Source organism: Danio rerio, chromosome 11 (assembly GCF_049306965.1).
Source record: "Danio rerio strain Tuebingen ecotype United States chromosome 11, GRCz12tu, whole genome shotgun sequence".
NCBI classification, from domain to species: domain Eukaryota; kingdom Metazoa; phylum Chordata; class Actinopteri; order Cypriniformes; family Danionidae; genus Danio; species Danio rerio.
In genome coordinates this window covers 23,457,378-23,471,958 of record NC_133186.1, presented here as the reverse complement: position 1 = coordinate 23,471,958, position 14,581 = coordinate 23,457,378, and the positions used below count along the sequence as shown (strand labels likewise).

General features: G+C 35.8%; 2 protein-coding genes across 3 annotated transcripts in view; both read left to right on the top strand.

Annotated features, from left to right (window-relative positions):
• The window catches only part of ikbke (inhibitor of nuclear factor kappa B kinase subunit epsilon), a 39,557-nt gene extending 27,196 nt beyond the window's left edge, over positions 1-12,361 (top strand). Inside the window, exons 16-22 of one of the 2 annotated variants that reach the window (XM_005172872.6) lie at positions 1,615-1,691; positions 3,853-3,892; positions 3,968-4,069; positions 7,268-7,364; positions 9,932-10,023; positions 10,095-10,166; positions 10,248-12,361. In XM_005172872.6, coding sequence (XP_005172929.2) covers positions 1,615-1,691; positions 3,853-3,892; positions 3,968-4,069; positions 7,268-7,364; positions 9,932-10,023; positions 10,095-10,166; positions 10,248-10,311 — 544 coding nt within the window. In that variant the 3' untranslated portion in view covers positions 10,312-12,361. 2 annotated transcript variants of the gene reach the window in all.
• An 896-nt stretch (positions 12,362-13,257) lies between these two features.
• rassf5 (Ras association domain family member 5) overlaps positions 13,258-14,581 on the top strand; it is a 74,153-nt gene continuing 72,829 nt past the window's right edge. Inside the window, exon 1 of the mRNA XM_001920828.8 lies at positions 13,258-13,981. Within this exon, the coding sequence (XP_001920863.5) occupies positions 13,327-13,981 (655 nt within the window). The 5' untranslated portion in view covers positions 13,258-13,326. The remainder of the gene's footprint in view (positions 13,982-14,581) is intronic.

Genomic DNA, 14,581 nt, shown 5'->3' with positions numbered 1-14,581 from the left:
CTCCACCGATCGCAAATTACCCCCAGTTTGTGATTGCTCCACAAAAACTGACCCAGCCGAGGCTCGAACCAGCGACCTTCTTGCTGTAAGGTGAGACCGCTACCCACTGTGCCACCGTGCTTTATATATATTATTAAATATATAAAATAGTGTGTCAAACTGGGGTGCTGTAAGTCTAAATGAAATTTAAATAGAAATATCGCTAGTAAATAATGCAGTTAATCAAATTTCTCCAGGGTGAGTTTTAAACGAATTATCATATGTATTATACACTCACCGGCCACTTTATTAGGTATACACTTTATTTTACCTTACTAGTACAGAGTTGGAGCTGCTTTTGCCTTCAGAACTGCCTTAATGCTTTGTGGCATAGATTCAACATGGCACTGGAAATATTTCTCCAACATTTTGGTTCATATTGGCATGATAACAGTTGCTGCAGATTTGTCGGCTGCACATCATGATGCGAATCTCCCGTTCCACCACATCCTAAAGGTTCTCTATTGGATTGAGTTCTGGTGGCTGTGGAGGTCATTTGAGTACAGTGAACTCGCTGTCATTTTCACCATGCTTTCATGTTGTTGACGCCTAATTCTGAACCCTACTATCTAAATGTCGCAGAAATCAAGACTCATCAGACCAGGTTATATTTTTCCAGTCTTCTACTGTCCAGTTTTGGTGAGCCTGTGCAAATTGTAGCCTCAGTCTCCTGTTCATAGCTAACTAAAAATCCCAGTAGATCAGCAGTTTCTGAAATACTCAGACCAGCCCGTCAACCATGGCACATTTAAAGTCACTTGAATCCCCTTTCTTCATCATTCTGATGCTTAGTTTGAACTGCAGTGAACATGCCTAAATGCATTGAGTTGCTGCAATGTGATTGGCTGATTAGAAATTTGCGTTTACGAGCAGTTGGGCAGGTGTACCTAATAAAGAGGCCGGTGAGTGTATAAAGTGGTATAATACATATTGTTTTTCTCTATATTGATCTTGTCATGAAATAGCCATAGTTTGCTGAATAATACTTGTGGTAATAAGTAAACGAACAATGTCAGTTGTTAAAAATAAGATCAATAATAATTTTTGTTTAAAGATAAACACACAAGCGAAAAAAGAATTGGATAAAAAAATAATAATAATAAATTTTAATTAATTCATACAAAAATGATTTTAGTTGATTAATATGCATAAATTATAGAGTATAATAAAAAAGTTTGTTAAGGTAAACAAAATATTTTAACTATATTTAAACCCCTATATAGAATTTAAAAAATACACTATAAAAATAAATATTTTTAAAAATAAAAGTACGCTAAAGTCAGTATGCGAGCCGAGTAGAATGTCCGAATTCCATTCATACTTTCACATTCATACTGTATAGAACATCCTTTTCTAACGGCCGAGTAGTACCTTTAAATTCAAATGCAGTACCTACTTAGTAGGCGGTTTCGGACGCAGCCTGGGTCTTTAGAGAAGAAATCATTTAGGACTATTTCAGGGTCTAGAACGTCAAAAGGCTTGTAAATAAACCAAATAAACACTGTTGAAAATAAATAATGACTTCATTAATATGTATCCCATTATTAATTCAATTACATTTTCTCTTCAATGCAGCATTCAGAAGATGGAGGTTTTGTTGTCGCAGATTGTTGATGTACATTTCCAGTACTTCAGGGACAGACAGACAAGAAGTAAGTGGATGTGTGTTTACCTCCCACAATGTCACACAGCATAAATTATAGATGCATATTTACTGTAACTGCTGGAATGTTCCACAATTGGACATATAATGGCTCTTACTCTTTTTCCTTCATCTTTGATAAGGTGCTTTTACACAATCCACACTAGAAAAAAAGCGCTATAGAAATACGGATGAATTGAATACTTGACACCTATCAAAAGACTGATTATGCTATAGCTTTCAAGTTTTTATTAAAGAACCCTCTCCACTAGTCAAATGGTTTCAGGACACATCAAAAATTCACTAAATGATGTGAGAATATCAGTGACCCATTTCTATCAGTTGCGAGAAAGCTGGACGTGGAGTTTGATGACTGGAGCCAGTGCTGAGATTAGTGAGATTAGCGTGTTGCTCGTACCCGCTGCGAGTAGAGGAGGCAGTGTTGTGCTTCCTTATCTGACAGCAAGGACCATTCCAGACAGACAAGCATGGAGACGGAGGAATAAAAACCCTCCTTTCTGCCTGGCTGCATTGATAATGCTAGATATGACTCTGCAGAGAATCCAGTCAGCTAAAATACAGCTTATATTGAGCAAACACACTATCAGGATGTCTTGAAAAATAAATACAATTACACTTGTTTTTTTTAATACTATAATCAAATACTTTCAAGTGTGTATATTGTTTAATATCTGTATTATAAAAACAATTGATTTTCATAACATCATCACAGAACTAGAAAAGTAAAGGTGGTAGACAAACTTTATGGTGGCTTGAGAAAGCCTCGTCTGAAAGTGTTACGAACCCCAGTTTTTTAAGGCTCGTCTAGGGAAGGGGTTAGCAACATAAAAGGACACGGAAATTAGAAATACAATTCTCTATTTATTTAGAGACCAAAATATAAGTGTCCGATCAAATTAAGGTGGCAACAAAAATATAAATCATTAATTAAACAATATCTCTCAGTCAAAACAATTACTTAAACAAACAAACAAACAAACATACACAAAACATAAACCATAGAGAAAACAGATATAGAATAAATCAAGCATAAATCAAAGAAACGGCAACAGCATGACTCCTCAGCAGCGGCTGCACTCGACGCGCACAGAAGTTTCAGATTTTCATCAGTACAAGATACGCTGAGATTCTCAACAAGTATGGGTCATACTCTCAAGAGAGACAAGATCGGGAGGATCAGTCAGACGTGCTGGAAAACAAGAGCCACCCTGACACATGCTCAGCTTCCGCTTTTGAAGGCGACAAGCCTTCAAATTAGCGGCAGGTGCAAGGCGTAGCCAGCCTCAAAGAAGAGAAGCAGCAAATAGTAAAAATCAACAAACTCCAAAGCAACACAATGAAGATATTTATAGTAATAATAATGTAAGGTCCATCCAGTTGGCCCAATGGCGGTGTCCACTGGTGGTTGAAGATTCACTGGCTGTTCGGTCTTTCCAGTGCACAATGTTGATTTTTTTTTTAGTATGTTGTTACCATGGTTCTAGTATGAATTAGCATGTTGCTAGCATGGTTTTAGCATAAAATAGCATGTTGCTAGCAGGTCTTTACTATAAATTAGCATGTTGTTGGCATGGTTCTAACATGATTTAGCATGTTGTTAGCATAAATTTAATATGAATTAACATGTTGCTAGTATAAATTAGTATATTGTTAGCAATGTAAAGTCAATGGCAGTTTTTACAAAGGAAGTCTATGGAACAGTTGCTAAGGTGCTGTAAGTGGTTGCTCTGGTGTGGCTAGTAGGTTAAAAAGTCATCAGAAGTTGGCAGATTGGTAGTCTGAGTGAAATAAGCCCAACATTAAGTCTGTATGACAGTCTGGTGGAAAGTTATGAGGTCAAGTCAAGGTGAAGTTTGATCCAATGTTAAGTCAATGGGACTTTTCAGAATTTTCCGGATCAGTTTTCGGAAAACCGTAAGTTGGATCAGTTGGATAAGGCAAAGCAAACCGAGTCAGACCAGTTTAGAGGTCTGGTGTTAGTTTGGTGGTTGTAGCTTGAACGGTAAAGGAGGAGATGCATAAAGAAATTAGCCTACGAAGAAGAAAAAGATGGAAGAATAATAAGTTCATGTCTGGAGCCACCATAACTCTATTGTTGGATTGGCATTTTGAAATCTTCCTCTGACTCTTATTTATTTATTCTGTCCCAGAGCTCGGCTATAATGACGAACAGATTCACAAGTTTGAGAAGTAAGTACTGTATCTAAGGAGCATGTCCAATGTGTGTCGGGTAATTGAACTGAGACTTGGCTTCTTTCTGTTTAGGTTGAATCTGTCTTCATACTTAAAGAAGTTCAAGAGTTTATTCAAGGATGACTGTTTTCAGAAGTACCTGGATGTTCTGAATACCACAGACAGGTGTAGCAGGTAAATTGATTAAGAATACACCTTTTAATCACCAATAATGACTGAAGGACACGGGAAGTATACACTGTAAAAACAAATCAATCAAAAAACAACTGATTTGTGTTGGGACAACATGAAGGAATTAAGTTTACATATTAGTTTTTACAAATTAAAGTTGATTGATCATAATTAAGTTGTCCCAAAAAAAAAAAAAAACCTTGAGAATTGTGTTGTTTCAGCTTATTTTTAATACGTAGGTTGAACAAACAGCAATTGTCATTTTTGGAGTGTATATTTTTATATTGGTGCATGAAAGATAACGACTGAAACATGCACATTTTTACTTCTAAAATTCAAGTCATATTTTAACACCAAATGTTTCATGTAATGTTTATGTGTACATGTTAATTAAGAAAAAAATGGAATTAAATTTATTGCAGAATATTCATGACAGTCTATTTAGTTTATAATGCCAAACAATTCAATATTTAGTCAATGCTTATACAATACTATTAAAGTAATGTGAGAACATGCCAAGCACAGAGAAGAACTGAAGAGGCTGCTGCAATTCTAATAATAAAGATATTATTGTCATTATAATTCTGTTATTATTAAAATCAATGAAAACAGATGACAGAAATAAATGATGTACAACTGCAATGTATTCATTTGACAAAATGACAAATAAAACATGACAAACAGTTCATAACTTTAATAATTAAAAACTTTAATCCTTTTTAATCTTGACTAAACACTGGAAGAGACTAAATCCTAAAAACAACTATTTTCTGAAAATACATTTTATTTTTTAAGTTTTTAAAGTCTTTAACAGTTTAATAGCGTTCAATTCAATTTGTTAAATTACTTCATGCTAATATGAATAACAATTAACAAGCTAGATGGCGCCGTTCAGCATTAATAGACTTGTACGGATGAGAATGGAAATGGAGCAGTTGCAATTATTTTGCAAACTCTTTATTCCAGTTTGACCTAAGAAATTCAAATTTAGCAAATAATACCAAGGAAGAGTGCCATTGACAAAAATCTTTTCTTGAAATTGTGCATTAAGGTGATAATAAATGCCAGAAATGTCAATAGGTTACACAAATAATTCATAATAAGACTCTGCTTCAATACATTTGCTACAGTTTGTTTTTAAAAATAAGGAGAAAATCCTAAAGTACATAAATATCAGCACTTGCATTCACTGCATCTGAAGTGAACTGTTATCTTGCTATCTGTGAACATATTTAAAAAATGCTGGCTTGTGTCCTCACAAGGCCACCTTTAGCACTCACAGTGTCTTACCTCTGTAGTTAGAGATGTGTTTCTGGACATGACATTTTAATTGACAGTGAAGCAGGAACACTGCTCAAACAACGAGTTGATTTTGTTAACTCAACAAAGAGAACGTCACTCACTATTTATTATTCCATTTGAAACAAATTTAATCAATATTATCAATTAAAACTTATTCAAGTATACATATATTTGTTAAACCAGGGTTCCCACGCTTCTTGAAAGTACTTGCATTTCAGACATATAAATTGAAGCCCTGGAAAGATCTTGAAAGTGCTTGAATTGAAAGTGTATAGTGTTATTTCAACAATTGTAATGTGCTGCAATATCTGAATCAAAAAACGTAATGCTTAATTTAAAAATCTTACATTTAGATCTTGCACAAGAACTATGAGAAAGAATGCATTTTATCAATATTTCAGAAACCACATTTGAATATTACCTGTCTAGAACTCAACGAATTTTATCAAAGTTCTTTGAACATGACTGTTTAAAAAATAAAACATTAGAAACATCATCATTGCTCTGAAATTTTAATGTAAATATTAAATTTATGGCAGCACTGTGGCGCAGTGAATAGCACAATCCCCTCACAGCAAGAAGGTCGCTGGTTCGAACCCCGACTAGGTTAGTTGGTATTTCTGTGTGGAGTTTGCATGTTTCCCCCATAGTCCAAAAACATGTGGTATAGGTGAATTGGGTAAGCTAAAATTGTCCGTAGTGTATGTTTGTGAGTGTGTATGGATGTTTCCCAGTGATGGGTTGCAGCTGGAAGGGCATCTGCTGCCTTAAAACATGTGCTGGATAAGTTGGCGGTTCATTCTGCTGTGGCGACCCCAGATTAATAAAGGTTCTAAGCTAAAAAAAAAACTAATGAATGAATGAATATTAAATTTAAGTGAAACATAAAGTACAGGAAGGACTTTCATGGCACTACATATGCTGGAGGTGTGAATTACAATGTTTAATTTAAAACTATAGGTGATTAAAAAAGTCATTGAAAGTCCTTGAATCTGGTGTCCATGAAAGGGAAGGAACCCTGTAGACAAATCTTCATGACAAATTGTGTGGGCTTATTTTTTTTTTTTTTTACTTTTCCAGTCCTGGAAATTGCTATTTAAAATTTCCATGACTTTTCCAGGTTTTTCATGACCGTTTGAATCCTGAAATAACTGTTGTAATCCTGTTTTGACTTAGCTTAAGACAGAACCTAAAGATACAAAATAAAAATATTTTATAATGTAAATGTTTCAAAAATACTCATTAAACATCCCGAACAGATGTGCAATGTGCTTGCCTGAACATCCGCGCCATGTTTGCGAACAGGTGTTTTTATCAGCTGAGAACTGATGCTGAGTTTATAAAATGCGTAAACGAGTCAAAACAGCACAAAGAGTTCCTCCACTACACAAAAACAGTCAGCTGCAAGGAGGCAGCATTTCCGACACCTGTTTTGAACTGCTTTAGGCAACATACAGAAGCTCCTATTGCTAGACCAAATGGGTATCTTTAAACATTCTGTCTGCATAAGGATCATATTTAGTGACTTCATGTCCTGTTCTCGCTTTGTTTATATGGCTTTTGTCTCTGTTGATTTCATGTTTCAGTGAATTAATTAAACTAACTAATTAATCAAACCACACCTGTCATGTATGAATACATCCCACTATTAGTCGCTAAGTGATTTTTCAATGCCAGCCTTGCTCAAGTGCATAGCAACAGAAAAAGTAATACATATTAAGTGATAAAATTATGGGCTATTGGTTTTCCTAACTTGACTGTAGCATTTATATTACAGTGCAGATGCCTAAATTCACTTAAATCTGACATCCAACAATGATTTTTGATACTTTTATGGGCTTTGTCAGTGCAGCGAAAGTTTTTAAGAGCAACAGATGACTGTGAGTGTTGTTTCTGCAGGGCTCTGTATGACATGCAGACACATCTAGACAAATTCAGAGATACTTTGCTGCAGAGAATTCAGGATTTGAAGGCACATGAGATCCTGCAGAACAAGGTCAGTCCTCTCTTACTCACACATACAATCTGTCTTAAGGCCTATTCAGGCAAGACTAGTTGCAGAGGTTAGGAAGATTTAGTATTTTCACAGATTCACTTTCTTATTTCAAAACTAAAGTTACAGTACTAAAACCCACTGCCATATACTGTTTGACTTGTTCAATAGACCATATCAGAATGCAGATTTCTTTTTCACATTTTAATCAGTCATAGAAAAAGCAAAGACAGTGAGTACGTTTACATGGACATTGCTAATTGAACTATTTGCCTTAATCTGAATAAGACAATAATATGTTTAAAGTGTTTACATGAGTTGCATTTCGAATTTTGCATGTTATAGCATGTTCGATGCTAGTTTCCTCTGGCGTTTTACACAACAACAACAGCTTTACCATATGTGATTTTGGGCATTTCGTTTTTTAATGTTGCGAAAAGCTCTACTGCAGTTAATTTCTCACAAGCAACAGGCCATTTCATTCACTAACTTTTTGTTCATGCCCCCACAAAAAAACTTTGAGTTACTCAATGGGAATCATTGTTTCCCTCTCGTACCAAAAACATGCATTTGTCGTCAGACCTCTGACAACAAAATGTTGCAAAAACAAAACGGTGATAGTTTGATTAAAGTGTTTACATGTCTGTACTGCACTTCAATAATGCGACTAAAATAGGAAAACTCCACATCTTAATACGATTTCTGTTTAGGTCATCAGATTTTAAGTTAATCAAAAATCATGTTTACATGGTAGACTCTTGATCGGAGTTTTAAAATATTAAAATCAAAGTATTGAAATTCATGTACACATACTCACTGTAATTGCATTATGGACTGTTACTTTATTATAAAACACCTTGCCGGGCAGGTGAGTAACTGACCCAGGCTTTGCAACATATTTCAAGATGGCTTGAGCTCTCTCATTTAATGTTAAATGTCATGCAAAACTGTTTCTGAGTACTTCTCTATAAGAAATAGACCTGTAAGGGATAAATTTGAGGTGCTGATTAAAAAAAAAAAAGGTATTAAAGAAGTAAATGAATTTAAACATCTTGGCATAACTCAAGACATTCATTTAAAATTTGATAGTCATGTTAAGAATATTAGCAAGTGGGTTAAGCCAAGTCTAATCCGTTTTCATTTCATTAGAAGATTTTTAAACATATCAAACTGCAAAATTATACATGCAAACAATGATATTCTCTCACTTGACATATTGCATTACATCGTGATCACAAGCTTCTTTAACTACATTGATGCCTGTTGACTCGACATATAAACAAGCAGTTAAAATTATGGACTTAAAGCTTATGCGATGAAATCATTAGGATGTTTTATGTTAACATAAACCTTTTATTTCCCAGAGATGGGTTGCGGCTGGAAGGGCACCCGCTGCAAAGAAACTTGCTGGATAAGTTGGTGGTTCATTCCGCTGTGGCGACCCTGGATTAATAAAGGGACTAAGCCGACAAGAAAATGAATGAATAAACTTTTTAAGTTTCAATAGTTTAATAAATTTAATTATCTTAAATTGTTTTTTAAATGTTTAAATAATCATGTTCCAGTGCTGTTTTCAGATTTAATCAGTAGGCATCAGATCTCTCACTGAGTCACACGAGCGACTGCTAATGGTGACTGTCTAGTGGCAAAGTGTAAGACCTCAGTTGGTCAATCTGTTTTCTTTGTTAAGAGAGCCAAACTGTGGAATGTGTTACCTGTTAGCCTAAAATCAGAAAGTAATATAAATGTTTTTAATAGTGTTCTTAAAAAGTAGTTAAAAACAAAACAGCAAAAATAAAATAGTCCCCTATTAGTTTGTTTGATCATGCCACCTTTGCTTTTGCCTTCAGTAATTTTATGTAAAGAATTAAAATGTAGTGGATATGTAATTATTTTATTTTAATTTTGTCAAGCCTCCTGTGGACAGGTGTTGAGAAATAGCAAGGCTGCTAAAGCACTTAAACAAATGCATTTGGTTGTAGAGTGTAATTGTGGTGTCCGTATCAAATAAATAAATAAATAAAGACATCAGGCTCATGCTGTCAAATTGATCTAATTATAGTAAAATGTATTGTGTACAAACTGTGACTTTTTGATGAGAGAAAATCAATTTGGTGATGCTGGGTTTTCAAAAGTATCAGCCTCGTTACCCATCGATACTGAAATTTTTAAAATGTCCATATACTGCTAACATTTGAGAATTGTTGAGCACATACTTAAACGCCGCTGATTGACCATTGTATTGACGTACTAAACAGATATGACTGTGATCGGCTAGGAAGGTCATCGCTTCACGATTCTTCACTGCTATTCAGCTAGCATAAACACAGATACACACACACTGGACTACAGCTATGTTTTGTAGCTTTCCCACATTCATTATGCATTTAGAAAATGTTCTAAACTGTGGTACTACCATCACTTCTCATTTAAAGTGGAATTATAGAAAAGCAGACACTGGACAAGGATAAATTCTCAGATAAAGTATACATTGGGTGGTGTTGGTGTGTATGAATAACTTAGGTGCAGTTGAATCTTATCCATGACCACACTCTTCTCCACTTTTGCAGGTTCTGGAAAGAGTTGTGCATCGAGCTGTCCAGCAGCCAGTTAAAGCCGAGGTGGTGGATGGAAAGAAAAAAGAAGAGCACATGATTCTCAAGTATGTCATTGGAATGAAAGAGATGCAGCATTTATCAGTTCCAACTAATAAATGACTTAAACTGTTTTCAGAATGACCAGATTAAAGAGTGAGATGGAGGCTGTGGCATGGGAACTACAGAAAAACAACAATATGATAGAAAGGTATGATCTGTCACTGCAAGCGCTAATGTTTATGTGTTACTAATTATTTTAAACTTAACAATAAATCTTATGTTTTTTAAGCCTTTCAGTTGTCACCCCTACCATGCCAGTGGAGAAAAAAAACCCTCAAACCAACAGACCGTGAAGACCTCAAAAGAATACAGACTGCACCAAAATATTTATATTCACAAAGCCCAGATCTCTGAGCTAAACGAAAAGAGAAAGCAAAACAAAACGCATCTCAAAACTGTTCTTAGTTGTCACTCTACAACTGTAAAGGAACAAATTTCTCACTTTAATGACTGTTTCCAGGAAAAGCAGCTGAAACTTCATGATGTGTACCAGTGTGCAAAGCTGAAAGTACACATTTTGTCTGAACTGACTTACCTGTATGACTGGAGTCTGGTCCCTTTCTGTGACCTGTATATTGTTTACTTCTTTCTTAATCTGTTACAGTGTTGTTCTTTTTTTGTTTCACTATTGAGCATTTTAAAGTACACCAAAATGTGTTTATGAATATCATGTGGGGGTACAACTGTCCTCTCATTGGTCAGAATTCATCTGTTTGGGTCCCTACGCTTTATCCAGCACAACGTATTGACTAGTGTGCTCTGCAGGCTTAATATGACCAAACACTATAAATATGCAAAGACACTTCACTCGCATTACTATGAATGGGACAAGTGTAATGCTTAGGATGACCACCACAGCAAAGGAAGTCCTGCCTTCTGGTTAAAACAGCCAATTGTCAATCCTTTTAGCCATGTGGTTTTTTGGGGGAATAAGGCAAGCCATGTTTTTTGCCGACTACTATGTGCTTGCATTGATTTGGACAGGAGAAATGACATCACAAAGTGTAGCATTGTTGTCCTGAGATCTTTACTTTGGGTCTTGTCTCAATTTTTATATTATTTACTGTGTCAGTTGAAACAGCCATACAGGACATTGGTGTCATGCCAATCTTTGCAAAGACACAGATGCTGGAACAAACTGCAAATAACATGTTTTAAATGTAATTAGTAGGAACAACAATACTTGGACAGGTCACTTTTTTCACATTTGGTTGCTGGTTTGACGTATGTTATTAACTAGCAGGTTCAGCAAGTGTTTTTTGATAGTTCAGGATTTCCCCATTCATTTAGAAAATGGCTGTCGAGTGAACAGACTTTCCTTGAAAGGGATTTTGATATGACTCTCTCTAATCTGTAGTAGGGATGTCCAGATATGGAAGTTTGGGCAGATACTGATAACCGATAACTCTGTGTTAACTGGTCAACACAACCAAACAGCCTCACGCTTTGTTTTTGTTCACGCTGGGACACCTTGTTTAGGCGAGTGATTGTTTTGTTGTGGACTCAAGTGTGATTGCAGTGTTCACATACAGAACTGAATGTCTAAACTAACTCAACTAAGAAAGAAAACCTGCCTAATTCTCAAACCAACACTTCAGAGAAGACTGATTTAAAATTGAGCTTGAGTTGATTTTTATATCAGTTATATCTTTTTAGATTAAATGTTAATGTAATTGCTGCATTTTATCTTTATACAATCTACTAGTATTGATTTCATCAGCCAAGATGAAAGAAATACAGATCTGCAACTAGTCTTCTCGAGTAATCTTAAGACCTAAATATATTGATGACACTGTGCATTCAGTTGGCATTATTGGCATTATTATTGCACAGGCATGGAATAAAGACAGGGGTGTTCAATCTGCCCCATGCTATTGATTTTGTTTCAGAGAGATACAGTAACAGCAATAATGCAGGTTGTGTGTTTTGATCACACAACGTATGGTCCTAAAGGAAGTTTTTTTTTTCAACAGTGCTCAGCTGGGATCCAAAAAAATGTGAACAGTAAATGACTTCATGAGGGATCACCGTATTACAAGTACTGACAGGTATAAACAGACTCACTACCATGATGTGGAAAGTGAAAGATGTATGCGGTGGGTTCTGATGTCACATCACAGGGTTTGAGTTTTGGGGAATTCCTCACACTATGGGGAACTATAATGACCTTAAAGAGACCACGCTGTGGTTCACTGTCAAATTTTATGTATATTTGACTTGACGTGGAAATTTTATTGACTTTCCTTTTTAGCAGTTTGTAAACTTGTATCTTAGATTTTATTTTGTGTATGTGTGTGTGTGTGTATTTGAGATTTTTGAATTAAAAAATACTAATAAACTGTGTGTGTGTGAGAGAGAGATGTTTAGTCTTTGTATTTATGTATATGTGTGTATGAAGACAGACAGATAGATTTTATTTTTTTTTATATATATATATATATATATATATATATATATATATATTTTTTTTTTTTTTTTTTTTTTTTTTTTCTTCTGGAGAAAGTCTTATTTGTTTTCTTTTGGCTAGAATAAAACCAGTTTTAATAAACATTTTAAGGTAAAAATTATCAGCCACTTTAAGCTATTTTTTTCGATAGTCTAAAGAACAAACCATCGTTATGTAATAACTTCCATAATTACCCTAACCTGGCTAGTTAACCTAATTAAACTAGGTAAGGCTTTAAATGTCACTTTAAGCTTTATAGAAGTGTCTTAAAAATATGCAGGAAAATATTATTTACTGTCATTATGGCAAAGATAAAATAAATCAGTTATTAGAAATGAGTTGTGTTTAGAAATGTGTTAAAAATCGTGTGTGTGTGTGTGTGTGTGTATATATATATATATATATATATATATATATATATATATATATATATATATATATATATATATATATATATATATATATATATATATACATACATACATATATTTAAAACAAATAATGTTTTGAAATGTGGGCCTATTTAAGGTGAAATAAATACATAAAATGAATTTTGAAAACGCTTCAAACACTTTTAAATGACTTGTCGACGTTGTTTACTTTTATTTTTAAATAAAATACTATTTCAGTTTTTCTATTTTGTTTAATATATCATTCTTTGAGTGAAATTTGTTGGCGTGCTTAGAGATTTCTTCTGTGGCAAGAGGGAAACAGAAGTGCTCATTGTGAGGGGCAGGCTCGCGCACGTCCGCTCGCCTAGTGACATTTAAAGCGCGCGTCTGCTTCACTGCGCGTCACACGCTCGCCACTGGCGCTTCAAAATAGTTTGCATTTAGCACACATTCAACTATAACCAAAAGACATGGCGTCCGTCACTTTAGGACAGCATCTCGCTCAACACCTACGCGACCCGGATCAGCAACTCCTTCACAAACTCAAGTCGGGTGACAGAAAGAAATTCGCGCGTAAATGGTCGCTGGAGAAAATAAAGCGAAGCAGAGCGAGTGATGTGGACAGCGCGAGAGCCGCAGTCTCAGCATCGCTCATGTTATTCAATCACGAGCCGCCTTCAGCATCTCACAACCGAGACTGTAGCTCAGGCTGGCCACGTAGTGGCATGGACGGATCGCCCGCGGACATGGACAGAGAAAACGCCAACAATAATAACGGAATATTCCGCAGGCACAGCGCCGGGAGCCGGAGGAGCTCGGGGAAGAGTCACGCGTCTTCATCACTGCAAGAAGTTCGCAATACCTCGCCGCGATGTAACTTCATCTGCCCGCCGCCAGACGAGCTGGAGGGACTGCAGATCGACAGACTGACGCGAGGGAAGTCAGGAGTGGTAAAGATGCGAAATGAGCCTCTCAGGAGGGAGGCATGGTCCATCTTCAACCAGAGAGACCCGAGGGTGAAGGCTGAGAAGGGGGAGGGCCACAGCTTCACCTCCACACCGCTGAGTCAGGACTGGTGCGACGCCTGCAGCCGCCAGATCAGCAGCGCTGCGCTCAAGTGCCAGAGTAAGTGACCGCTGTCTGTGCTCATCTGATGGAGGAATGATTTATTGATGAATGAATGATTTTGGTGGATGGAGAGGTTAGTGCACTGATCAATGCAACAGATGAAGGGATGAATGCATGATAATGAACAAATAGACAGAAGAATGGATGAATTGTGCATACTAAAGGTACACTGGCAAATGACGATAGATAGATAGATAGATAGATAGATAGATAGATAGATAGATAGATAGATAGATAGATAGATAGATAGATAGACAGATAGACAGATAGACCTTTAGAGGGATGGATTGATTGACAGTTTGGTATATATTGATATAAATTGGGATAAATGGACTGATAACTCAGTGCATTAATGAACAGTTCAAAAGATGTATATATGGATGAATGGACGAACAAATGGATGTAGGCTATGGATGCACTTGGTAAATGGTTGTATAGATAGATGGATGTATGGATAAATAGTTGAATCTGGAGAGGGATGGACTGATTGAGAAGTAGTTTGGTATAGATGGATAGATAGTGAAACTGTAGAGGGATGGATAAATTGGTGGACAGTTTGGTAGATATGGATTAAAATCAGCAGCTTAATAGATGTAT